Source organism: Cherax quadricarinatus, unplaced genomic scaffold (genome assembly GCF_038502225.1).
Source record: "Cherax quadricarinatus isolate ZL_2023a unplaced genomic scaffold, ASM3850222v1 Contig43, whole genome shotgun sequence".
NCBI classification, from domain to species: domain Eukaryota; kingdom Metazoa; phylum Arthropoda; class Malacostraca; order Decapoda; family Parastacidae; genus Cherax; species Cherax quadricarinatus.
The window spans coordinates 63,653-90,004 of NW_027195069.1; the positions used below are offsets into that span (position 1 = coordinate 63,653).

At 50.2% G+C, this 26,352-nt stretch overlaps 1 protein-coding gene across 1 annotated transcript in view; it reads right to left on the reverse strand.

Annotated features, from left to right (window-relative positions):
* The window catches only part of LOC128705084 (uncharacterized), a 63,265-nt gene extending 37,130 nt beyond the window's left edge, over positions 1-26,135 (reverse strand). The window contains exons 1-6 of the mRNA XM_070079915.1: positions 25,930-26,135; positions 25,072-25,244; positions 24,467-24,676; positions 23,602-23,784; positions 23,174-23,256; positions 13,646-13,813 (exon numbers count right to left, since the gene is read on the reverse strand). Of these exons, the coding sequence (XP_069936016.1) occupies positions 13,646-13,813; positions 23,174-23,256; positions 23,602-23,784; positions 24,467-24,676; positions 25,072-25,244; positions 25,930-26,135 (1,023 nt within the window). The remainder of the gene's footprint in view (positions 1-13,645; positions 13,814-23,173; positions 23,257-23,601; positions 23,785-24,466; positions 24,677-25,071; positions 25,245-25,929) is intronic.
* Positions 26,136-26,352: the final 217 nt, after the last annotated feature.

The following is a 26,352-nucleotide window of genomic DNA, read 5'->3' on the forward strand; positions in this document are numbered from 1 at the left end:
TTTTGGATACTTTTTTGGTTATATGCTGGATATGGGTGCTGAAATTCAGGTTGTTGTCAAGGTATAAGCCTAGGAATTTGCCCCCATTATTTCTGGTAATTAGAGTGTTGTCAATCTTAATGTTAATTTGTGCATCTACTGCTCTGCTACCAAACATAATATAGTAGGTTTTGTCAGTGTTAAGCGTAAGTTTATTGGCTGTCATCCAAGTCGATATTTTAATCAGCTCCTCGTTAACAATGGTGTTGAGGGTGGCAAGATTAGGGTGAGAGATGACATAAGTCGTATTGTCAGCAAAGAGAATGGGTTTCAGGTGTTGGGATACGTTTGGAAGGTCATTGATGTATATGAGGAAGAGCAGGGGACCAAGGACACTTCCCTGCGGAACTCCAGTATCAAGTGGCCGTGTTGCTGATGCTGTGTCTTTAATGGTGACGTACTGATACCTATTAGTAATGTAAGATTTGAAATAAGCAAGCGCATGGTCTCTTATACCGTAATGATCAAGTTTGTGGAGTAGGATGTCGTGGTCTACTGTGTCAAAAGCTTTTCTTAGGTCAATAAAAATTCCTAGTGGATATTCCTTATTTTCCAATGCTGTGTAAAGCAGATCTAGCATTTCTATGATTGCATCATTAGTGCTTTTATTTTTCCTGAATCCAAATTGGCAGGGGTTGAGTATGTTTTGAGCCGTTATAAATGAATACAGTCTCCTGTGCACGAGTTTCTCAAAGATTTTGGATAGCAATGGTAAGTTAGATATTGGCCTATAGTTGTTTAAGTCTGTAGGGTCACCACCTTTATGTAATGGTGTAACCCTTGCCATCTTGAGTAGTTTTGGTAAGGTGCTAGTTTCTAGTGACTTGTTAAAAAGTAATGAAATAGTATGTGAAAGGACATGGGCCGCTCGCTTGTACAGTAATGGTGGGACATGAGACAGATTCCCCGAGTTATTTTTAAGTGACTTTATAATCTCGGTGACTTCCGTGGGCTCAGTTGGTGCAAGATAGAAGGAATTAGGGAAATTCCCATCTAGGTAGTCCCCGGCATGGGCATTGGTATGTGGGATTTTACTGGCGAGATTAGATCCTATGGTTGAGAAGAAGTCGTTTATCTTGTTAGCTGTGTCAGGGGGATGTAGTGGTGTTTCATTAGGTTTAGTTAGGACAATATTCTTGGTTTTTCTCAGTTTGTGGGTCCCTAGAATCTGAGAGAGTGTTTTCCAGGTCTTTTTTATATCTCCTCTAGTGTCTGTGAATCTACTGGAGTAGTATAGTTGTTTGGCTTTCTTTATTACTTTGGTGAGAGCTGATGAATAGTGTTTAAGAACATCTTTGTGTATTAAGCCCTGTCTACATTGCTTTTCATATTGGTGTTTCTTGTCAATGGATTTCAGAATGGTGCTGGTTAGCCATGGGCAACCAAGCCGTTTGTTTGTGATCTGTTTTGTTTTTATAGGACAATGTTTGTTGTATAGTCTAAGTAATTTGTTAAGAAAAATGTCTGTCCAGTCATCAATACCATTGGCCTTGGAGAATTCTGTAGGCCAGTCAACAGTCTCTAGGTCAGCTGTGAACTTCCTTACTGAGGCCTCGTCATGGAGTCTAAATGAGACTTTGTTGTATTCAAGTGGTGGTTTACTAATGTTTGTCAGGAGGAAGGTAGGGTAGTGGTCTGTAGTGCTATCTGTGATTATCCCTGATTTAAGGGGGGCTAGTATATTGGTCCATATGTGGTCTATTATGGTTGCACTTGTCTCAGTGAGCCTGGTTGGTTTAGTTATTGTTGGTATGAGAAGTGTGTTGTTCATATTGTTGATGAAATCAGTTACAGGCTGATCATCTAGTAAGCCAAGATTGATGTTGAAGTCTCCAGCTAAGAGAAGGCGGTGCTTATTCATTTGTCTGTTTGTTATTAGTGACTTTAATTTCTCACTGAAATTTAGGATGTTTGTGTGAGGTATCCGGTAAATGGCACCGATTGTTATAGGCGTCTTAAGGTTTTTACAGTAAAATTAGCAAAAATGTATTCCCCATATTCATCACTAAAGCAAGTGGTGCTAAGACAAGATAATTGGTTAGAGTAATAGATTGCAATACCACCCCAACTTGGTTTGGTCTGCAGTTGTGAATTGCTGTGTATCCTGGTAGAGGGTAGATATCTATTGTGTCCTGCTTAAGCCAGGTCTCAGTAAGAATAATGCAGGAGAAGGGTGTCTTTAGTGATTCAAGGAGTGCTAGGAGGTCATCATAGTGTTTGCTTAAGGACCTGATGTTGTAGTTAAGTACTGATAGACTTTTAGCATTGTTTAGGATAGTGGTGGCTTGTGATGCTGTGTAATAAAGGCAGTTACGTTCCAATAGGTTTTGATTGGGTGTCAGATTATGGAGGTTTAGATCAGGGTCAACGTGATCAATCATCTTCTAGGTTTAAATTATGGTTATTTATATCCTGAGTTATGTGTTGAGTTCTAGTACTGATATCTGTAGTGGTAGGAAGTTTGGACAAGTATATAGCTAGAGTATTTTGGTCATATAGAGTATAGTCACTACTACACATAATGATGTTGATGTTGTCTATGTGTTGTGCTGGAATGAACTAAAGTACAACTAGGTATAAACTAGTAATATAAAAATACAAATTAAAAATAGAACAAGACTCTCACTTGTAATTGCACTAAGGTCTAATAATGACTTTTGTGGAGTCTATGTTTTGAGCTAGAATGAGCTAAAGTACAATAGGTTTAATCTAATAATATAAAAGTACAAATTAAAAATAGCACCAGTCCCTCACTAGTAATTGCACTATGGTCTAGTATAGTGAATTTGGTATTGACTATGTATTGAGCTAGAATGAGCTAGAGTAAAACTGTGATTAATCTAATAATATAATAAAGGAACAAGACTCTCAATTGTAATTGCACTAAGGTCTTATATAAGTTGTTTACAAGAATTAGAGTATAATTAGATTTAACTTGACAGGATAAAATATACAAATTAAGGTAGCAAAATAATAATAAAAAAATTATAAAAATAAAAATGGCAATGACTTGGTTATAATATGCTAGTAAGATGGTAGACAGGATAATATAAAAGTTGTAGTTGAAAATACTAGTTTAAAAAAGTATGGAATAAAATGGTCAATAAAAGAAGTTTACAATAAGTTTGATCAATATAGTTTAAAGTAAAATTGGGCAATAATAGGGATTTAGAATAAAATTGGGCAATTGAGTATTTCTTAAAGTGAGGTAGAATTATTGAGGACAAGTTATGGTTAGTTTATAAAAAAATAAGATGGAACAGTGATGTGGTAAGTTGTAAAAAAGGAGATAGATTCTGTAGATATTAAACAAATTAAGACTATGAGGTAGAATGGTCGTTGAATACAACAATGACAATCAAAAGTAGTTGGGATATTAGAATTTTAGGGGGGCACAAATTTATGACAATATAACACTAACGGTGGACTATGGGTATTATCTGCACTTTACTCTGATTCTGTTAGTCCAGCCTCACTTAGGAATGTTTTAAGGTCATGTTCTGTAGAGATGAAGTATCTCTTTCCAGTGGGCTGTTTCCTAACTGCTATTTTTCCATCCCTCACAAAGCACTGGTGGATTTTTTGGGCATAGCGCAATTTTCTTAGCCGATAAAGGATGAGGGACTGATTACCTCATTCTCCTCCTGTTTTTCAAGTTTCTCCTATATATGGACTGATGAAGCCACCCAAGAGTTGCTCTTGTGTCTAATTTATTAACGTGTCGGTTCTCTGAACCATTCATCTACAATCCTGTCAGACACTGCAACTTCTTGGGATCTTAATACTTGGGAATTCTTCGCTTGCCTAACCCTTGGGCACGACCTACTTCCACACTGAACAAATGTGACACCACCTACGACTGCTGCACCTCCCCTGCCATACGGTTTATAAGCTACTTCTCCGCTCATATGCCGTATTCTATTCAAGATTGATGGACTGACCACATCGACTCAAGGTTGAGGGACTGGTTACCTCATTCTCCTCCTGTTTTTCAAGTTTCTCGTATGTATGGACTGATGAATCCACTGTGTGGCGAAACGTTTCCTTAATAAAGATACCCAAGAGTTGCACATGTGTCTAATTTATTAATGGTGAAAGTGTTGAATGAGGATGAAGGTTATTTCTTTCTTTTTGGGTCACCTTGCCTCGGTGGGAGACGGCAGTCGTGTTGAACACACATACACTTTATATATATTATATATATATATATATATATATATATATATATATATATATATATATATATATATATATATATATATATATATATATATATATATATGGCCTCAGAGAATTTCCCCTGCTATTTGTTGCTGTCTTGCAACATTACATAGCTCCTGACGACGCACAAGAGTGCGAAAGATCTTGAGCTAAGGATATCCATCTTGTTGTGTACTCTTAAGATCGCTTATTTGCGATTTTATTTAAATGTGTCTCCAGGTTGAATACTTAAAACTTTTAATGTTTTAATTTACATTTTGTTTGTTGAAGATGGAGTGTTCCATGAAGCGCTAAACCTGTGTGGATCACAAAGCTTTAAGGGTTTAATGAACTTGTGAAATATCTAGTTACACGACACTTAGTGGTGTGGCAGCAGGGAAGGTGGTGTGGCAGCAGGGAAGGTGGTGTGGCAGCAGGGAAGGTGGTGTGGCAGCAGGGAAGGGGGTGAAGCAGCAGGGAAGGTGGTGTGGCAGCAGGGAAGGTGGTGTGGCAGCAGGGAAGGTGGTGTGGCAGCAGGGAAGGTGGTGTGGCAGCAGGGAAGGTGGTGTGGCAGCAGGGAAGGTGGTGTGGCAGCAGGGAAGGTGGTGTGGTAGCAGGGAAGGTGGTGTGGTAGCAGGGAAGGTGGTGTGGCAGCAGAGAAGGTGGTGTGGCAGCAGGGAAGGTGGCGTGGCAGCAGGGAAGGTGGTGTGGTAGCAGGGAAGGTGGTGTGGTAGCAGGGAAGGTGGTGTGGCAGCAGGGAAGGTGGTGTGGCAGCAGGGAAGGTGGTGTGGCAGCAGGGAAGGTGGTGTGGCAGCAGGGAAGGTGGTGTGGTAGCAGGGAAGGTGGTGTGGCAGCAGGGAAGGTGGTGTGGTAGCAGGGAAGGTGGTGTGGCAGCAGGGAAGGTGGTGTGGCAGCAGGGAAGGTGGTGTGGCAGCAGGGAAGGTGGTGTGGCAGCAGGGAAGGTGGTGTGGCAGCAGGGAAGGTGGTGTGGCAGCAGGGAAGGTGGTGTGGCAGCAGGGAAGGTGGTGTGGCAGCAGGGAAGGTGGTGTGGCAGCAGGGAAGGTGGCGTGGCAGCAGGGAAGGTGGTGTGGCAGCAGGGAAGGTGGTGTGGCAGCAGGGAAGGTGGTGTGGCAGCAGGGAAGGTGGTGTGGCAGCAGGGAAGGTGGTGTGGCAGCAGGGAAGGTGGCGTGGCAGCAGGGAAGGTGGTGTGGCAGCAGGGAAGGTGGTGTGGCAGCAGGGAAGGTGGTGTGGCAGCAGGGAAGGTGGTGTGGCAGCAGGGAAGGTGGTGTGGCAGCAGGGAAGGTGGTGTGGCAGCAGGGAAGGTGGTGTGGCAGCAGGGAAGGTGGTGTGGCAGCAGGGAAGGTGGTGTGGCAGCAGGGAAGGTGGTGTGGCAGCAGGGAAGGTGGTGTGGCAGCAGGGAAGGTGGTGTGGCAGCAGGGAAGGTGGTGTGGCAGCAGGGAAGGTGGTGTGGCAGCAGGGAAGGTGGTGTGGCAGCAGGGAAGGTGGTGTGGCAGCAGGGAAGGTGGCGTGGCAGAAGGGAAGGTAGTGTGGTAGCAGGGAAGGTGGCGTGGCAGCATGCCAGGTAGTGTGGCAGCAGGGAAGGTGGTGTGGCAGCAGGGAAGGTGGTGTGGCAGCAGGGAAGGGGGTGTGGCAGCAGGGAAGGTGGTGTGGCAGCAGGGAAGGTGGTGTGGCAGCAGGGAAGGTGGTGTGGCAGCAGGGAAGGTGGCGTGGCAGCATGCCAGGTAGTGTGGCAGCAGGGAAGGTGGTGTGGCAGCAGGGAAGGTGGTGTGGCAGCAGGGAAGGTGGTGTGGCAGCAGGGAAGGTGGCGTGGCAGCATGACAGGTAGTGTGGCAGCAGAGAAGGTGGTGTGGCAGCAGGGAAGGTGGTGTGGCAGCAGGGAAGGTGGCGTGGCAGCATGACAGGTAGTGTGGCAGCAGAGAAGGTGGTGTGGCAGCAGGGAAGGTGGTGTGGCAGCAGGGAAGGTGGCGTGGCAGCATGACAGGTAGCGTGGCAGCAGGAAAGGTGGCGTGGCAGCATGACAGGTAGTGTGGCAGCATGGCAGGTAGTGTGGCGGCAGGGAATGTGGTGTGGCAGCAGGGAAGGTGGTGTGGCAGCAGGGAAGGTGGTGTGGCAGCAGGGAAGGTGGTGTAGGAGCAGGGAAGGTGGTGTGGCAGCAGGGAAGGTGGTGTGGCAGCAGGGAAGGTGGTGTGGCAGCAGGGAAGATGGTGTGGCAGCAGGGAAGGTGGCGTGGTAGCAGGGAAGGTGGTGTGGCAGCAGGGAAGGTGGCGTGGTAGCAGGGAAGATGGTGTGGCAGCAGGGAAGGTAGTGTGGCAGCAGGGAAGGTGGTGTGGCAGTAGGGAAGGTGGTGTGGCAGCAGGGAAAGTGGTGTGGCAGCAGGGAAGGTGGTGTGGCAGCAGGGAAGGTGGTGTAGGAGCAGGGAAGGTGGCGTGGTAGCAGGGAAGGTGGCGTGGTAGCAGGGAAGGTGGCGTGGTAGCAGGGAAGGTGGTGTGGCAGCAGGGAAGGTGGCGTGGTAGCAGGGAAGGTGGTGTGGCAGCAGGGAAGGTGGCGTGGTAGCAGGGAAGGTGGTGTGGCAGCAGGGAAGGTAGTGTGGCAGCAGGGAAGGTGGTGTGGCAGTAGGGAAGGTGGTGTGGCAGCAGGGAAGGTGGTGTGGTAGCAGGGAAGGTGGTGTGGCAGTAGGGAAGGTGGTGTGGTAGCAGGGAAGGTGGTGTGGCAGCAGGGAAGGTGGTGTGGCAGCAGGGAAGGTGGTGTGGCAGCAGGGAAGGTGGTGTGGTAGCAGGGAAGGTGGTGTGGTAGCAGGGAAGGTGGTGTGGCAGCAGGGAAGGTGGTGTGGTAGCAGGGAAGGTGGTGTGGCAGTAGGGAAGGTGGTGTGGCAGCAGGGAAGGTGGTGTGGCAGTAGGGAAGGTGGTGTGGTAGCAGGGAAGGTGGTGTGGCAGCAGGGAAGGTGGTGTGGTAGCAGGGAAGGTGGTGTGGCAGTAGGGAAGGTGGTGTGGCAGTAGGGAAGGTGGTGTGGTAGCAGGGAAGGTGGTGTGGTAGCAGGGAAGGTGGTGTGGTAGCAGGGAAGGTGGTGTGGCAGCAGGGAAGGTGGTGTGGTAGCAGGGAAGGTGGTGTGGCAGCAGGGAAGGTGGTGTGGTAGCAGGGAAGGTGGTGTGGCAGCAGGGAAGGTGGTGTGGTAGCAGGGAAGGTGGTGTGGCAGTAGGGAAGGTGGTGTGGCAGTAGGGAAGGTGGTGTGGCAGCAGGGAAGGTGGTGTGGCAGCAGGGAAGGTGGTGTGGTAGCAGGGAAGGTGGTGTGGCAGCAGGGAAGGTGGTGTGGCAGCAGGGAAGGTGGTGTGGCAGTTGGGAAGGTGGTGTGGCAGCAGGGAAGGTGGTGTGGTAGCAGGGAAGGTGGTGTGGCAGTAGGGAAGGTGGTGTGGCAGCAGGGAAGGTGGTGTGGTAGCAGGAAAGGTGGTGTGGTAGCAGGGAAGGTGGTGTGGCAGCAGGGAAGGTGGTGTGGTAGCAGGGAAGGTGGTGTGGTAGCAGGGAAGGTGGTGTGGTAGCAGGGAAGGTGGTGTGGCAGCAGGGAAGGTGGTGTGGCAGCAGGGAAGGTGGTGTGGCAGCAGGGAAGGTGGTGTGGCAGCAGGGAAGGTGGTGTGGCAGCAGGGAAGGTGGTGTGGTAGCAGGGAAGGTGGTGTGGTAGCAGGGAAGGTGGTGTGGTAGCAGGGAAGGTGGTGTGGCAGCAGGGAAGGTGGTGTGGCAGCAGGGAAGGTGGTGTGGTAGCAGGGAAGGTGGTGTGGTAGCAGGGAAGGTGGTGTGGCAGCAGGGAAGGTGGTGTGGCAGCAGGGAAGGTGGTGTGGTAGCAGGGAAGGTGGTGTGGTAGCAGGGAAGGTGGTGTGGTAGCAGGGAAGGTGGTGTGGTAGCAGGGAAGGTGGTGTGGTAGCAGGGAAGGTGGTGTGGCAGCAGGGAAGGTGGTGTGGCAGCAGGGAAGGTGGTGTGGTAGCAGGGAAGGTGGTGTGGTAGCAGGGAAGGTGGTGTGGCAGCAGGGAAGGTGGTGTGGCAGCAGGGAAGGTGGTGTGGCAGCAGGGAAGGTGGTGTGGCAGCAGGGAAGGTGGTGTGGCAGTAGGGAAGGTGGTGTGGCAGCAGGGAAAGTGGTGTAGAAGCAGGGAAGGTGGTGTGGCAGCAGGGAAGGTGGTGTGGCAGCAGGGAAGGTGGTGTGGCAGCAGGGAAGGTGGTGTGGCAGCAGGGAAGGTGGTGTGGCAGCAGGGAAAGTGGTGTAGAAGCAGGGAAGGTGGTGTGGCAGCAGGGAAGGTGGTGTAGAAGCAGGGAAGGTGGTGTGGTAGCAGGGAAGGTGGTGTGGCAGCAGGGAAGGTGGTGTGGCAGCAGGGAAGGTGGTGTGGCAGTAGGGAAGGTGGTGTGGCAGCAGGGAAGGTGGTGTGGCAGCAGGGAAGGTGGTGTGGCAGCAGGGAAGGTGGTGTGGCAGCAGGGAAGGTGGTGTGGCAGCAGGGAAGGTGGTGTGGCAGTAGGGAAGGTGGTGTGGTAGCAGGGAAGGTGGTGTGGCAGCAGGGAAGGTGGTGTGGCAGCAGGGAAGGTGGTGTGGCAGCAGGGAAGGTGGTGTGGCAGCAGGGAAGGTGGTGTGGCAGCAGGGAAGGTGGTGTGGTAGCAGGGAAGGTGGTGTGGCAGCAGGGAAGGTGGTGTGGCAGCAGGGAAGGTGGTGTGGTAGCAGGGAAGGTGGTGTGGCAGCAGGGAAGGTGGTGTGGTAGCAGGGAAGGTGGTGTGGCAGCAGGGAAGGTGGTGTGGCAGCAGGGAAGGTGGTGTGGTAGCAGGGAAGGTGGTGTGGTAGCAGGGAAGGTGGTGTGGCAGCAGGGAAGGTGGTGTGGCAGCAGGGAAGGTGGTGTGGTAGCAGGGAAGGTGGTGTGGCAGCAGGGAAGGTGGTGTGGCAGCAGGGAAGGTGGTGTGGTAGCATGGAAGCTGGTGTGGTAGCAGGGAAGGTGGTGTGGTAGCAGGGAAGGTGGTGTGGTAGCAGGGAAGGTGGTGTGGCAGCAGGGAAGGTGGTGTGGTAGCAGGGAAGGTGGTGTGGCAGCAGGGAAGGTGGTGTGGCAGCAGGGAAGGTGGTGTGGCAGCAGGGAAGGTGGTGTGGCAGCAGGGAAGGTGGTGTGGTAGCATGGAAGCTGGTGTGGTAGCAGGGAAGGTGGTGTGGTAGCAGGGAAGGTGGTGTGGTAGCAGGGAAGGTGGTGTGGCAGCAGGGAAGGTGGTGTGGTAGCAGGGAAGGTGGTGTGGCAGCATGGAAGGTGGTGTGGCAGCAGGGAAGGTGGTGTGGCAGCATGGAAGCTGGTGTGGTAGCAGGGAAGGTGGTGTGGCAGCAGGGAAGGTGGTGTGGTAGCAGGGAAGGTGGTGTGGTAGCAGGGAAGGTGGTGTGGTAGCAGGGAAGGTGGTGTGGTAGCAGGGAAGGTGGTGTGGCAGCATGGAAGCTGGTGTGGTAGCAGGGAAGGTGGTGTGGCAGCAGGGAAGGTGGTGTGGTAGCAGGGAAGGTGGTGTGGTAGCAGGGAAGGTGGTGTGGCAGCATGGAAGCTGGTGTGGTAGCAGGGAAGGTGGTGTGGCAGCAGGGAAGGTGGTGTGGTAGCAGGGAAGGTGGTGTGGCAGCAGGGAAGGTGGTGTGGCAGCAGGGAAGGTGGTGTGGTAGCAGGGAAGGTGGTGTGGCAGCAGGGAAGGTGGTGTGGTAGCAGGGAAGGTGGTGTGGCAGCAGGGAAGGTGGTGTGGCAGCAGGGAAGGTGGTGTGGCAGCAGGGAAGGTGGTGTGGTAGCATGGAAGCTGGTGTGGCAGTAGGGAAGGTGGTGTGGCAGCAGGGAAGGTGGTGTGGCAGCAGGGAAGGTGGTGTGGTAGCAGGGAAGGTGGTGTGGCAGCAGGGAAGGTGGTGTGGTAGCAGGGAAGGTGGTGTGGTAGCAGGGAAGGTGGTGTGGCAGCAGGGAAGGTGGTGTGGTAGCAGGGAAGGTGGTGTGGCAGCATGGAAGGTGGTGTGGCAGCAGGGAAGGTGGTGTGGCAGCAGGGAAGGTGGTGTGGTAGCAGGGAAGGTGGTGTGGCAGCAGGGAAGGTGGTGTGGTAGCAGGGAAGGTGGTGTGGCAGCATGGAAGGTGGTGTGGCAGCAGGGAAGGTGGTGTGGCAGCAGGGAAGGTGGTGTGGTAGCAGGGAAGGTGGTGTGGCAGCAGGGAAGGTGGTGTGGTAGCAGGGAAGGTGGTGTGGCAGCAGGGAAGGTGGTGTGGTAGCAGGGAAGGTGGTGTGGTAGCAGGGAAGGTGGTGTGGTAGCAGGGAAGGTGGTGTGGTAGCAGGGAAGGTGGTGTGGCAGCAGGGAAGGTGGTGTGGTAGCAGGGAAGGTGGTGTGGCAGCATGGAAGCTGGTGTGGTAGCAGGGAAGGTGGTGTGGTAGCAGGGAAGGTGGTGTGGTAGCAGGGAAGGTGGTGTGGTAGCAGGGAAGGTGGTGTGGCAGCAGGGAAGGTGGTGTGGTAGCAGGGAAGGTGGTGTGGCAGCAGGGAAGGTGGTGTGGCAGCAGGGAAGGTGGTGTGGTAGCAGGGAAGCTGGTGTGGTAGCAGGGAAGGTGGTGTGGCAGCAGGGAAGGTGGTGTGGCAGCATGGAAGCTGGTGTGGTAGCAGGGAAGGTGGTGTGGTAGCAGGGAAGGTGGTGTGGCAGCAGGGAAGGTGGTGTGGCAGCATGGAAGCTGGTGTGGTAGCAGGGAAGGTGGTGTGGTAGCAGGGAAGGTGGTGTGGCAGCATGGAAGCTGGTGTGGTAGCAGGGAAGGTGGTGTGGCAGCAGGGAAGGTGGTGTGATAGCAGGGAAGGTGGTGTGGCAGCAGGGAAGGTTGTGTGATAGCAGGGAAGGTGGTGTGGTAGCAGGGAAGGTTGTGTGATAGCAGGGAAGGTGGTGTGGTAGCAGGGAAGGTTGTGTGATAGCAGGGAAGGTTGTGTGATAGCAGGGAAGGTGGTGTGGTAGCAGGGAAGGTTGTGTGATAGCAGGGAAGGTGGTGTGGTAGCAGGGAAGGTGGTGTGGTAGCAGGGAAGGTGGTGTGGCAGCAGGGAAGGTGGTGTGGTAGCAGGGAAGGTGGTGTGATAGCAGGGAAGGTGGTGTGATAGCAGGGAAGGTGGTGTGGCAGCAGGGAAGGTGGTGTGGCAGCAGGGAAGGTGGTGTGGTAGCAGGGAAGGTGGTGTGGCAGCAGGGAAGGTGGTGTGGTAGCAGGGAAGGTGGTGTGGCAGCAGGGAAGGTGGTGTGGTAGCAGGGAAGGTGGTGTGGCAGCAGGGAAGGTGGTGTGGCAGCAGGGAAGGTGGTGTGGTAGCAGGGAAGGTGGTGTGGCAGCATGGAAGCTGGTGTGGTAGCAGGGAAGGTGGTGTGGCAGCAGGGAAGGTGGTGTGGTAGCAGGGAAGGTGGTGTGGTAGCAGGGAAGGTGGTGTGGCAGCAGGGAAGGTGGTGTGGCAGCAGGGAAGGTGGTGTGGTAGCAGGGAAGGTGGTGTGGCAGCAGGGAAGGTGGTGTGGTAGCATGGAAGGTGGTGTGGTAGCAGGGAAGGTGGTGTGGTAGCAGGGAAGGTGGTGTGGCAGCAGGGAAGGTGGTGTGGTAGCAGGGAAGGTGGTGTGGGAGTAGGGAAGGTGGTGTGGCAGGGAAGCAGGGAAGGTGGTGTGGCAGCAGGGAAGGTGGTGTGGTAGCAGGGAAGGTGGTGTGGTAGCAGGGAAGGTGGTGTGGCAGCAGGGAAGGTGGTGTGGTAGCAGGGAAGGTGGTGTGGTAGCAGGGAAGGTGGTGTGGTAGCAGGGAAGGTGGTGTGGTAGCAGGGAAGGTGGTGTGGTAGCAGGGAAGGTGGTGTGGCAGCAGGGAAGGTGGTGTGGTAGCAGGGAAGGTGGTGTGGTAGCAGGGAAGGTGGTGTGGCAGCAGGGAAGGTGGTGGTAGCAGGGAAGGTGTGGTAGCAGGGAAGGTGGTGTGGTAGCAGGGAAGGTGTGTGGCAGCAGGGAAGGTGGTGTGGTAGCATGGAAGGTGGTGTGGTAGCAGGGAAGGTGGTGTGGTAGCAGGGAAGGTGGTGTGGTAGCATGGAAGGTGGTGTGGCAGCAGGGAAGGTGGTGTGGTAGCAGGGAAGGTGGTGTGGGAGTAGGGAAGGTGGTGTGGTAGCAGGGAAGGTGGTGTGGTAGCAGGGAAGGTGGTGTGGTAGCATGGAAGGTGGTGTGGTAGCAGGGAAGGTGGTGTGGCAGCAGGGAAGGTGGTGTGGCAGCATGGAAGCTGGTGTGGTAGCATGGAAGGTGGTGTGGCAGCATGGAAGCTGGTGTGGCAGCAGGGAAGGTGGTGTGGTAGCAGGGAAGGTGGTGTGGTAGCAGGGAAGGTGGTGTGGCAGCAGGGAAGGTGGTGTGGCAGCAGGGAAGGTGGTGTGGTAGCAGGGAAGGTGGTGTGGCAGCAGGGAAGGTGGTGTGGTAGCAGGGAAGGTGGTGTGGTAGCAGGGAAGGTGGTGTGGTAGCAGGGAAGGTGGTGTGGCAGCAGGGAAGGTGGAGTGGTAGCAGGGAAGGTGGTGTGGCAGCATGTGGTGTGGTAGCAGGGAAGGTGGTGTGGTAGCAGGGAAGGTGGTGTGGTAGCAGGGAAGGTGGTGTGGCAGCATGGAAGCTGGTGTGGCAGCAGGGAAGGTGGTGTGGTAGCAGGGAAGGTGGTGTGGCAGCATGGAAGGTGGTGTGGTAGCATGGAAGCTGGTGTGGTAGCATGGAAGGTGGTGTGGTAGCATGGAAGCTGGTGTGGTAGCAGGGAAGGTGGTGTGGTAGCAGGGAAGGTGGTGTGGCAGCAGGGAAGGTGGTGTGGTAGCAGGGAAGGTGGTGTGGTAGCAGGGAAGGTGGTGTGGGAGTAGGGAAGGTGGTGTGGTAGCAGGGAAGGTGGTGTGGTAGCAGGGAAGGTGGTGTGGCAGCAGGGAAGGTGGTGTGGTAGCAGGGAAGGTGGTGTGGCAGCAGGGAAGGTGGTGTGGTAGCAGGGAAGGTGGTGTGGTAGCAGGGAAGGTGGTGTGGTAGCAGGGAAGGTGGTGTGGTAGCAGGGAAGGTGGTGTGGTAGCAGGGAAGGTGGTGTGGTAGCAGGGAAGGTGGTGTGGTAGCAGGGAAGGTGGTGTGGTAGCAGGGAAGGTGGTGTGGTAGCAGGGAAGGTGGTGTGGCAGCAGGGAAGGTGGTGTGGTAGCAGGGAAGGTGGTGTGGTAGCAGGGAAGGTGGTGTGGTAGCAGGGAAGGTGGTGTGGTAGCAGGGAAGGTGGTGTGGTAGCAGGGAAGGTGGTGTGGTAGCAGGGAAGGTGGTGTGATAGCAGGGAAGGTGGTGTGGTAGCAGGGAAGGTGGTGTGGTAGCATGGAAGGTGGTGTGGCAGCAGGGAAGGTGGTGTGGCAGCAGGGAAGGTGGTGTGGTAGCATGGAAGGTTGACTCACCTGTGTACAAGTACAGACGAAGGTGGCGCCGACTGGTGTACAGGTGCCACCGTGAAGACAAACCTGGGTGCCACAAGCAGTGCCGTCACAGTCGCTGACTCCAGCACCTCGCAACACAGCATCTCCTCCAGGCACCCGCAGGTCCTGCTCCACACCGTTGATCCTCACCTGTGGAACACTACAACGGTACTCAACACTCCACACCGTTGATCCTCACCTGTGGAACACTACAACGGTACTCAACACTCCACACCGTTGATCCTCACCTGTGGAACACTACAACGGTACTCAACACTCCACACCGTTGATCCTCACCTGTGGAACACTACAACGGTACTCAACACTCCACACCGTTGATCCTCACCTGTGGAACACTACAACGGTACTCAACACTCCACACCGTTGATCCTCACCTGTGGAACACTACAACGGTACTCAACACTCCACACCGTTGATCCTCACCTGTGGAACACTACAACGGTACTCAACACTCCACACCGTTGATCCTCACCTGTGGAACACTACAACGGTACTCAACACTCCACACCGTTGATCCTCACCTGTGGAACACTACAACGGTACTCAACACTCCACATAGTGTTGATGAAGCTCTTGGTGAGTGAAACATCGTGTTGATGAACCTCCTAGTGAGTGAAACATCGTGTTGATGAAGCTCCTGGTGAGTGAAACATCGTGTTTATGAAGCTCCTGGTGAGTGAAACATCGTGTTGATGAAGCTCCTGGTTAGTGAAACATCGTGTTTATGAAGCTCCTGGTGAGTGAAACATCGTATTGATGAAGCTCCTGGTGAGTGAAACATCGTATTGATGAAGCTCCTGGTGAGTGAAACATCGTGTTGATGAACCTCCTGGTGAGTGAAACATCGTGTTGATGAACCTCCTGGTGAGTGAAACATCGTGTTGATGAACCTCCTGGTGAGTGAAACATCGTGTTGATGAAGCTCCTGGTGAGTGAAACATCGTGTTGATGAACCTCCTGGTGAGTGAAACATCGTGTTGATGAAGCTCCTGGTGAGTGAAACATCGTGTTGATGAAGCTCCTGGTGAGTGAAACATCGTGTTGATGAACCTCCTGGTGAGTGAAACATCGTGTTGATGAAGCTCCTGGTGAGTGAAACATCGTGTTGATGAACCTCCTGGTGAGTGAAACATCGTGTTGATGAAGCTCCTGGTGAGTGAAACATCGTGTTGATGAACCTCCTGGTGAGTGAAACATCGTGTTGATGAAGCTCCTGGTGAGTGAAACATCGTGTTGATGAACCTCCTGGTGAGTGAAACATCGTGTTGATGAAGCTCCTGGTGAGTGAAACATCGTGTTGATGAAGCTCCTGGTGAGTGAAACATCGTGTTGATGAACCTCCTGGTGAGTGAAACATCGTGCTGATGAAGCTCCTGGTGAGTGAAACATCGTGTTGATGAACCTCCTGGTGAGTGAAACATCGTATTTATGAAGCTCCTGGTGAGTGAAACATCGTGTTGATGAAGCTCCTGGTGAGTGAAACATCGTATTTATGAAGCTCCTGGTGAGTGAAACATCGTGTTGATGAAGCTCCTGGTGAGTGAAACATCGTATTTATGAAGCTCCTGGTGAGTGAAACATCGTGTTGATGAAGCTCCTGGTGAGTGAAACATCGTATTTATGAAGCTCCTGGTGAGTGAAACATCGTGTTGATGAAGCTCCTGGTGAGTGAAACATCGTATTTATGAAGCTCCTGGTGAGTGAAACATCGTGTTGATGAAGCTCCTGGTGAGTGAAACATCGTGCTGATGAAGCTCCTGGTGAGTGAAACATCGTGTTGATGAACCTCCTGGTGAGTGAAACATCGTGTTGATGAAGCTCCTGGTGAGTGAAACATCGTGTTGATGAACCTCCTGGTGAGTGAAACATCGTGTTGATGAAGCTCCTGGTGAGTGAAACATCGTATTGATGAAGCTCCTGGTGAGTGAAACATCGTGTTGATGAAGCTCCTGGTGAGTGAAACATCGTGTTGATGAACCTCCTGGTGAGTGAAACATCGTATTTATGAAGCTCCTGGTGAGTGAAACATCGTGTTGATGAAGCTCCAGGTGAGTGAAACATCGTGTTTATGAAGCTCCTGCTGAGTGAAACATCGTATTGATGAAGCTCCTGGTGAGTGAAACATCGTGATGATGAACCTCCTGGTGAGTGAAACATCGTGTTGATGAAGCTCCTGGTGAGTGAAACATCGTATTGATGAAGCTCCTGGTGAGTGAAACATCGTGTTGATGAACCTCCTGGTGAGTGAAACATCGTGTTGATGAAGCTCCTGGTGAGTGAAACATCGTATTGATGAAGCTCCTGGTGAGTGAAACATCGTGTTGATGAACCTCCTGGGGAGTGAAACATCGTGTTGATGAAGCTCCTGGTGAGTGAAACATCGTATTGATGAAGCTCCTGGTGAGTGAAACATCGTGTTGATGAAGCTCCTGGTGAGTGAAACATCGTATTGATGAAGCTCCTGGTGAGTGAAACATCGTGTTGATGAACCTCCTGGTGAGTGAAACATCGTGTTGATGAAGCTCCTGGTGAGTGAAACATCGTGTTGATGAACCTTCTGGTGAGTGAAACATCGTGTTGATGAAGCTCCTGGTGAGTGAAACATCGTGTTGATGAAGCTCCTGGTGAGTGAAACATCGTGTTGATGAAGCTCCTGGTGAGTGAAACATCGTGTTGATGAAGCTCCTGGTGAGTGAAACATCGTGTTGATGAAGCTCCTGGTGAGTGAAACATCGTGTTGATGAAGCTCTTCGTGAGTGAAACATTGTGTTGATGAAGCTACCGGTGAGTGAAACATCGTGTTGATGAAGCTCCTGGTGAGTGAAACATTGTGTTGATGAAGCTCCTGGTGAGTGAAACATCGTGTTGATGAAGTTCATCGTGAGTGAAACATTGTGTTGATGAAGCTTCTGGTGAGTGAAACATCGTGTTGATGAACCTCCTGGTGAGTGAAACATCGTGTTGATGAACCTCCTGGTGAGTGAAACATCATGTTGATGAACCTCCTGGTGAGTGAAACATCGTGTTGATGAACCTCCTGGTGAGTGAAACATCGTGTTGATGAAGCTCCTGGTGAGTGAAACATCGTGTTGATGAAGCTCCTGGTGAGTGAAACATCGTGTTGATGAAGCTCCTGGTGAGTGAAACATCGTGTTGATGAAGCTCCTGGTGAGTGAAACATGATGTTGATGAACCTCCTGGTGAGTGAAACATCGTGTTGATGAACCTCCTGTTGAGTGAAACCTCGTGTTGATGAAGCCTCCTGGTGAGTGAAACATCGTGTTGATGAAGCTCCTGGTGAGTGAAACATCGTGTTGATGAAGCTCCTGGTGAGTGAAACATCGTGTTGATGAAGCTCCTGGTGAGTGAAACATCGTGTTGATGAAGCTCTTCGTGAGTGAAACATTGTGTTGATGAAGCTTCTGGTGAGTGAAACATCGTGTTGACGAAGTTCCTGGTGAGTGAAACATCGTGTTGATGAAGCTCTTGGTGAGTGAAACATCGTGTTGATGAAGCTCCTGGTGAGTGAAACATTGTGTTGGTGAAGCTCTTGGTGAGTGAAACATCGTGTTGATGAAGCTCCTGGTGAGTGAAACATCGTGTTGATGAAGCTCCTGGTGAGTGAAACATCGTGCTGATGAAGCTCTTGGTGAGTGAAACGTGTTGATGAAGCTCCTGGTGAGTGAAACGTGCTGATGATGCTCCTTGTGAGTGAAACACTGTGTTGATGAAGTTCCTGTTGAGTGAAACATCGTGTTGATGAAGCTTCTGGTGAGTGAAACATCGTGTTGATGAAGCTCCTGGTGAGTGAAACATCGTGCTGATGAAGCTCTTGTTGAGTGAAACATCGTGTTGATGAAGCTTCTGGTGAGTGAAACATCGTGTTGATGAAGCTTCTGGTGAGTGAAACGTCGTGTTGATGAAGTCTTGGTGAGTGAAACATCGTGCTGATAAAGCTCTTGGTGAGTGAAACGTGTTGATGAAGCTCCTGGTGAGTGAAACGTGCTGATGATGCTCCTTGTAAGTGAAACACTGTGCTGATGAAGTTCCTGTTGAGTGAAACATCGTGTTGATGAAGCTCCTGGTGAGTGAAACATCGTGTTCATGAAGCTTTTGGTGAGTGAAACATCGTGCTGATGAAGCTCTTGTTGAGTGAAACATCGTGTTGATGAAGCTTCTGGTGAGTGAAACATCGTGTTGATGAAGCTTCTGGTGAGTGAAACATCGTGTTGATGAAGCTCCTGTTGAGTGAAACATCGTGTTGATGAAGCTCCTGTTGAGTGAAACATCGTGTTGATGAAGCTTCTGGTGAGTGAAACATCGTGTTGATGAAGCTTCTGGTGAGTGAAACATTGTGATGATGAAGTTCCTGTTGAGTGAAACATCGTGTTGATGAAGCTCCTGGTGAGTGAAACATCGTGTTGATGAAGCTCCTGGTGAGTGAAACATCGTGTTCATGAAGCTCCTGGTGAGTGAAATATCGTGTTGATGAAGTTCCTGTTGAGTGAAACATCGTGTTGATGAAGCTCCTGGTGAGTGAAACATTGTGCTGATGATGCTCCTGGTGAGTGAAACATCGTTCTGATGAAGCTCCTGTTGAGTGAAACATCGTGTTGATGAAGTTCCTGTTGAGTGAAACATCGTGTTGATTAAGCTTCTGGTGAAACATCGTGCTGATGAAGCTCCTGGTGAGTGAAACATCGTGTTGATGAAGCTCCTGGTGAGTGAAACATCGTGATGATGAAGCTCCTGGTGAGTGAAACATCGTGTTGATGAAGCTCCTGGTGAGTGAAACATCGTGTTGATGAAGCTTTTGGTGAGTGAAACATCGTGCTGATGAAGCTCTTGTTGAGTGAAACATCGTGTTGATGAAGTTTCTGGTGAGCGAAACATCGTGTTGATGAAGCTTCTGGTGAGTGAAACATTGTGTTGATGAAGTTCCTGTTGAGTGAAACATCGTGTTGATGAAGCTTCTGGTGAGTGAAACATCGTGTTGATGAAGTTCATGTTGAGTGAAACATCGTGTTGATGAAGTTCCTGTTGAGTGAAACATCGTGTTGATGAAGCTCCTGGTGAGTGAAACATCGTGTTGATGAAGCTCCTGGTGAGTGAAACATCGTGATGATGAAGCTCCTGGTGAGTGAAACATCGTGATGATGAAGCTCCTGGTGAGTGAAACATCGTGCTGATGAAGCTCCTGGTGAGTGAAACATCGTGCTGATGAAGCTCCTGGTGAGTGAAACATCGTGCTGATGAAGCTCCTAGTGAGTGAAACATCGTGCTGATGAAGCTCCTGATGAGTGAAACATCGTGCTGATGAAACTCCTGGTGAGTGAAACATCGTGCTGATGAAGCTCCTGATGAGTGAAACATCGTGCTGATGAAGCTCCTGGTGAGTGAAACATCGTGCTGATGAAGCTCCTAGTGAGTGAAACATCGTGCTGATGAAGCTCCTGGTGAGTGAAACATCGTGCTGATGAAGCTCCTGGTGAGTGAAACATCGTGCTGATGAAGCTCCTGGTGAGTGAAACATCGTGCTGATGAAGCTCCTGGTGAGTGAAACATCGTGATGATGAAGCTCCTGGTGAGTGAAACATCGTGTTGATGAAGCTCCTGGTGAGTGAAACATCGTGCTGATGAAGCTCCTGGTGAGTGAAACATCGTGTTGATGAAGCTCCTGGTGAGTGAAACATAGACTAATCACAGCATTGCTAACCACTTGTATCTATTAGACAACTGAGGTGAGGTATAGAACTGCAGAAGGCTCTCTCACTCCTGTCACCACTACTGTGACTACTGTCACCACTACTGTGACTACTGTCACCACTACTGTGACTACTGTCACCACTACTGTGACTACTGTCACCACTACTGTGACTACTGTCACCACTACTGTGACTACTGTCACCACTACTGTGACTACTGTCACCACTACTGTGACTACTGTCACCACTACTGTGACTACTGTCACCACTACTGTGACTACTGTCACCACTACTGTGATTAGTGTCAGTACTACTGTGACTACTGTCACCACTACTGTGATTACTGTCAGTACTACTGTGACTACTGTCACCACTACTGTGACTACTGTCACCACTACTGTGATTACTGTCAGTACTACTGTGACTACTGTCAGTACTACTGTGACTACTGTCACCACTACTGTGACTACTGTCACCACTACTGTGACTACTGTCACCACTACTGTGACTACTGTCACCACTACTGTGATTACTGTCAGTACTACTGTGACTACTGTCACCAATACTGTGACTACTGTCACCACTACTGTGACTACTGTCACCACTACTGTGATTACTGTCAATACTACTGTGACTACTGTCACCACTACTGTGACTACTGTCACCACTACTGTGATTACTGTCAGTACTATTGTGACTACTGTCACCACTACTGTGATTACTGTCAGTACTACTGTGACTACTGTCACCACTACTGTGATTACTGTCAGTACTACTGTGACTACTGTCACCATTACTGTGATTACTGTCAGTACTACTGTGACTACTGTCACCACTACTGTGATTACTGTCAATACTACTGTGACTACTGTCACCACTACTGTGATTACTGTCAGTACTACTGTGACTACTGTCACCACTACTGTGATTACTGTCAATACTACTGTGACTACTGTCACCACTACTGTGACTACTGTCACCACTACTGTGACTACTGTCACCACTACTGTGATTACTGTCAGTACTACTGTGACTACTGTCACCACTACTGTGGCTACTGTCACCACTACTGTGACTACTGTCACCACTACTGTGACTACTGTCACCACTACTGTGACTACTGTCACCACTACTATGACTACTGTCACCACTACTGTGACTACTGTCACCACTCTGTGACTACTGTCACCACTCTGTGACTACTGTCACCACTACTGTGACTACTGTCACCACTCTGTGACTACTGTCACCACTCTGTGACTACTGTCACCACTACTGTGACTACTGTCACCACTACTGTGACTACTGTCACCACTCTGTGACTACTGTCACCACTACTGTGACTACTGTCACCACTACTGTGACTACTGTCACCACTCTGTGACTACTGTCACCACTACTGTGACTACTGTCACCACTACTGTGACTACTGTCACCACTACTGTGACTACTGTCACCACTCTGTGACTACTGTCACCACTACTGTGACTACTGTCACCACTACTGTGACTACTGTCACCACTCTGTGACTACTGTCACCACTACTGTGACTACTGTCACCACTCTGTGACTACTGTCACCACTACTGTGACTACTGTCACCACTCTGTGACTACTGTCACCACTCTGTGACTACTGTCACCACTACTGTGACTACTGTCACCACTACTGTGACTACTGTCACCACTCTGTGACTACTGTCACCACTACTGTGACTACTGTCACCACTACTGTGACTACTGTCACCACTCTGTGACTACTGTCACCACTCTGTGACTACTGTCACCACTACTGTGACTACTGTCACCACTCTGTGACTACTGTCACCACTACTGTGACTACTGTCACCACTACTGTGACTACTGTCACCACTCTGTGACTACTGTCACCACTACTGTGACTACTGTCACCACTACTGTGACTACTGTCACCACTACTGTGACTACTGTCACCACTCTGTGACTACTGTCACCACTACTGTGACTACTGTCACCACTACTGTGACTACTGTCACCACTACTGTGACTACTGTCACCACTCTGTGACTACTGTCACCACTACTGTGACTACTGTCACCACTCTGTGACTACTGTCACCACTACTGTGACTACTGTCACCACTACTGTGACTACTGTCACCACTCTGTGACTACTGTCACCACTACTGTGACTACTGTCACCACTACTGTGACTACTGTCATCACTCTGTGACTACTGTCACCACTACTGTGACTACTGTCACCACTACTGTGACTACTGTCACCACTCTGTGACTACTGTCACCACTACTGTGACTACTGTCACCACTCTGTGACTACTGTCACCACTCTGTGACTACTGTCACCACTCTGTGACTACTGTCACCACTACTGTGACTACTGTCACCACTCTGTGACTACTGTCACCACTCTGTGACTACTGTCACCACTACTGTGACTACTGTCACCACTCTGTGACTACTGTCACCACTACTGTGACTACTGTCACCACTACTGTGACTACTGTCACCACTACTGTGACTACTGTCACCACTCTGTGACTACTGTCACCACTACTGTGACTACTGTCACCACTACTGTGACTACTGTCACCACTCTGTGACTACTGTCACCACTACTGTGACTACTGTCACCACTCTGTGACTACTGTCACCACTACTGTGACTACTGTCACCACTCTGTGACTACTGTCACCACTCTGTGACTACTGTCACCACTACTGTGACTACTGTCACCACTACTGTGACTACTGTCACCACTCTGTGACTACTGTCACCACTACTGTGACTACTGTCACCACTACTGTGACTACTGTCACCACTCTGTGACTACTGTCACCACTCTGTGACTACTGTCACCACTACTGTGACTACTGTCACCACTCTGTGACTACTGTCACCACTACTGTGACTACTGTCACCACTACTGTGACTACTGTCACCACTCTGTGACTACTGTCACCACTACTGTGACTACTGTCACCACTACTGTGACTACTGTCACCACTACTGTGACTACTGTCACCACTCTGTGACTACTGTCACCACTACTGTGACTACTGTCACCACTACTGTGACTACTGTCACCACTACTGTGACTACTGTCACCACTCTGTGACTACTGTCACCACTACTGTGACTACTGTCACCACTCTGTGACTACTGTCACCACTACTGTGACTACTGTCACCACTACTGTGACTACTGTCACCACTCTGTGACTACTGTCACCACTACTGTGACTACTGTCACCACTACTGTGACTACTGTCACCACTCTGTGACTACTGTCACCACTACTGTGACTACTGTCACCACTACTGTGACTACTGTCACCACTCTGTGACTACTGTCACCACTACTGTGACTACTGTCACCACTCTGTGACTACTGTCACCACTCTGTGACTACTGTCACCACTCTGTGACTACTGTCACCACTACTGTGACTACTGTCACCACTCTGTGACTACTGTCACCACTCTGTGACTACTGTCACCACTACTGTGACTACTGTCACCACTCTGTGACTACTGTCACCACTCTGTGACTACTGTCACCACTCTGTGACTGTGGATGGGATGGAAAGGAGAGATTATTGAGAAAGTTTAGAGGGGAAGTGTGAGAGTGAGGGGAAGTGTGAGAGTGAGGGGAAGTGTGAGAGTGAGGGGAAGTGTGAGAGTGAGGGGAAGTGTGAGAGTGAGGGGAAGAGGTAAGAATAAGTAAAGGGGTGAGACTGAGAGAGTGACAGTGGTGAGGAAAGAGTGAGGAGTGAGAGGTGAGGACTGACCTGTCTAAGACAGCCACGGTAGGGAACACGGCTGTCTGGTGGTGCCACTGCTGGTGGCACTACCTGCGAGTCTGGCACTCCTCCTGCAACACAACATAAACACAGTCATAACTATGATCATATACAACATAAGTGACTCATTGCTGACAAACACGAAGACAAAGCTACGGGGAACAAAACTTAAGAATATAGGAAAGAAGGAACACTGCAGCAGGCCTACTGGCCCATACTAGGCAAGTCTTTCTCAAACCCGAAACCACTAACAAAAATATATATGCCAGGCCCATTTTCAAAGCTGCAACATGCGTCAACGGAGACCAAGTTTCACTCAGTGTAAAGCTTTATCTAAGCATCACCTTGATAAAGCTTGACACTGAAGGACACTGTCGTGCAGACAGGTGAGTACGAGTGAGCAAAGAGCAACATACCCAGGAAGAGCTCGGTGTGGACGTCAAGGAGTGTGGTGGGTGCCAGGGAAGTGGCCCTGCTAGTGGCTCCCTTGAAGGTGAGTGCCCCGTCTCCGCCTCTCCTCCACACCTGCACCGTCTGCCACTCCTCCAGCCTGGCCACGCCCTCAGAGCGCACCACCACCAGCCCTGGTGCACGCCACCCTGTGTACACCAGCACGCTCACACACACTATGTCTCTCTCTCTTACTCAAGTGTATTATTATTAAGGGAATTTGATGTCATGTTAAGCATACAACTGAATTTTTGCCACATTACGTTGAGATTAATAATGTTTAATGGATATAAAACTGTATATACTCTTCCTTACCGTTACAAAATCAAGTTACTACTACACCACTACAAGTCACTGCTACTTTAATACAACAGACTCCTACCCCACTACAACAGACTCCTACCCCACTACAACAGACTCCTACCCCACTACAACAGACTCCTAACCCACTACAACAGACTCCTACCCCACTACAACACAGTAAGGTTTATATTAGTATTGATTGTCCTGAGTATACTGTATGCAGAGTAGTATACTGTATGCAGAGTAGTATACTGTATGCAGAGTAGTATACTGTATGCAGAGTAGTATACTGTATGCAGAGTAGTATACTGTATGCAGAGTAGTATACTGTATGCAGAGTAGTATGATTGAATGTTTTGTATGTGTAAATTTTTTAAGTGATGGAGTGTGTTGTATAGTTGTTACTTGAGTGATCATTCTTACAGCAACTTGTTGTTGGCTTGTTAGTGGCTGTAGGTGACTTGTAGGTCATAACTATGATCAAAGTAATGATTTTTGAGGCGCCTAGTAACAATAGCCAGGGCTGACCTAGATGGTAGGTAAACTGCAGGGTGCCATTGATGAGTGCCAGGGCCATGAAGTCTCCAGGGGGCCGCCTGGGAAGTGCCACCAGCAACACACCATCAAGACGTGAAGGCTTGAAAGACATGACCAACTCCGACTCTCGCCTCAGGTTGTTCACCCTGACACTCAGGTAGGAACCGTGACCCGAGAACCACGGGTCTGTGATGTTAATGGCTGTCACACAGGGAGAGGATCGTGGTTATTATAATTAAGGTGGTGGGGGAAGCAGTATAAGCGGAGAGTCATACAGCAGGCGGGGAATGGAAGTTTATATGGTTTGATCTCTGAGAAGGGAGGAGAGTTCCAGGTTTCTGGAGTAAGACCACTTAATGGCATTTCTTCAGCTTTGAAGAAATAAGTTGGGAAAAAGAGTGAAGCTGTAGTGTTCATACATTATTATTATTATTATTATTATTATTATTATTATTATTATTATTATTATTATTATTACTGAAAAAAACATCAATAACATAATAACTCTTTCTCTCTACTATTTATAATGTACTGATCAATTTCTGTGCAGTGTTCTTTATAATTCTCAGTAGTGGTTATAAAACACGAGTCACCACCTTCCTCGCAGCGGGATCCCGTCCTTCCCAGCTGGCACAGACAGATGGGTCGAGGTGTGGGCGGCTCCCCACCCACACATAGCGCCCCTGGGGCACACCATCCACTGCCCCCTGGACACAGGTGACTCGCCTCCTCACACCTGGGACCCTTCCACCCAACAGGACACTCACACCTGCATGAATAATCACATAACACTGAGGAAAAGGATAATATGGTGTGCTTGTGTTTGCGTGGGGTTGGGCTGCTGCTCCTGGGCCAGTTTCTCCATCACTAATCGTTCTCTGAGACTGGGTATGTGAGAGAGAGAGAGAGAGAGAGAGAGAGAGAGAAAGCTCTATTAACCAAGACAAACAGTATTGTAGTTGTTGGTGTAAATCATTTAAGAAAATCAGAAAGTAGAAGAATGAGACACCTCAGCAATATTTGCTGATGTTTACTGAGGAAACGTGTCGCCAGCCAGCGGTTTCTTCACTCCAGGTGTTCATCTATTGGCCGGTTTCCTAAAACATTTATAATTAAAAAAAAAGTGCTGAAAATATCAAACGAAAAGAGAGAACTCGTAACAGAGGCCACAATGTGGAGTTCAGCATCAGAACAATAACAAAGGTCACACTGGACCGTCAACAAACGAGTTGGTTTGGTAATGTTTGTCAGGAAACAGGACAAGTGTCTCCTGACGCGAGTCTTAGTCACATGATGAGTCGCAGCTGGTGCTTTTGGTCAGCTGACCGAGGCCTTCCGCTGGTTTACAGGTCTACCTCTTTAAAAATTATGGTCATTGCTATAATCATTTATAACAAACGAGTGGTTAAGAAGAGCTGCTATCTTCTGGTTACTTGTGTGAGAGGAGAGCTTACCTGATGGTGGCACCCAGGGCCACGCAGGTGCCACCGTTGTCGCAGGAGTCACGGTGGCATTCGTCCTGGCCGCACTCCTTGACATTGGCCGCAGCGGCGATCCTGAGGGCCGTCCAGGGCCCCTCTGAGGTGCTGGCAACCCTGAGGTCGAACACACAACCCTGGAAGCCCTGGTGACGCCACATGTCTGCTGGCAGGTGACTCATATTCCACGACGGGTGACCTCCTGTAGGACACACTACCCTGAGTCACACTACTGCAAGAGTCAGTCACACTACTGCAAGAGTCAGTCACACTACTGCAAGAGTCAGTCACACTACTGCAAGAGTCAGTCACACTACTGCAAGAGTCAGTAACACTACTGCAAGAGTCAGTAACACTACTGCAAGAGTCAGTCACACTACTGCAAGAGTCAGTAACACT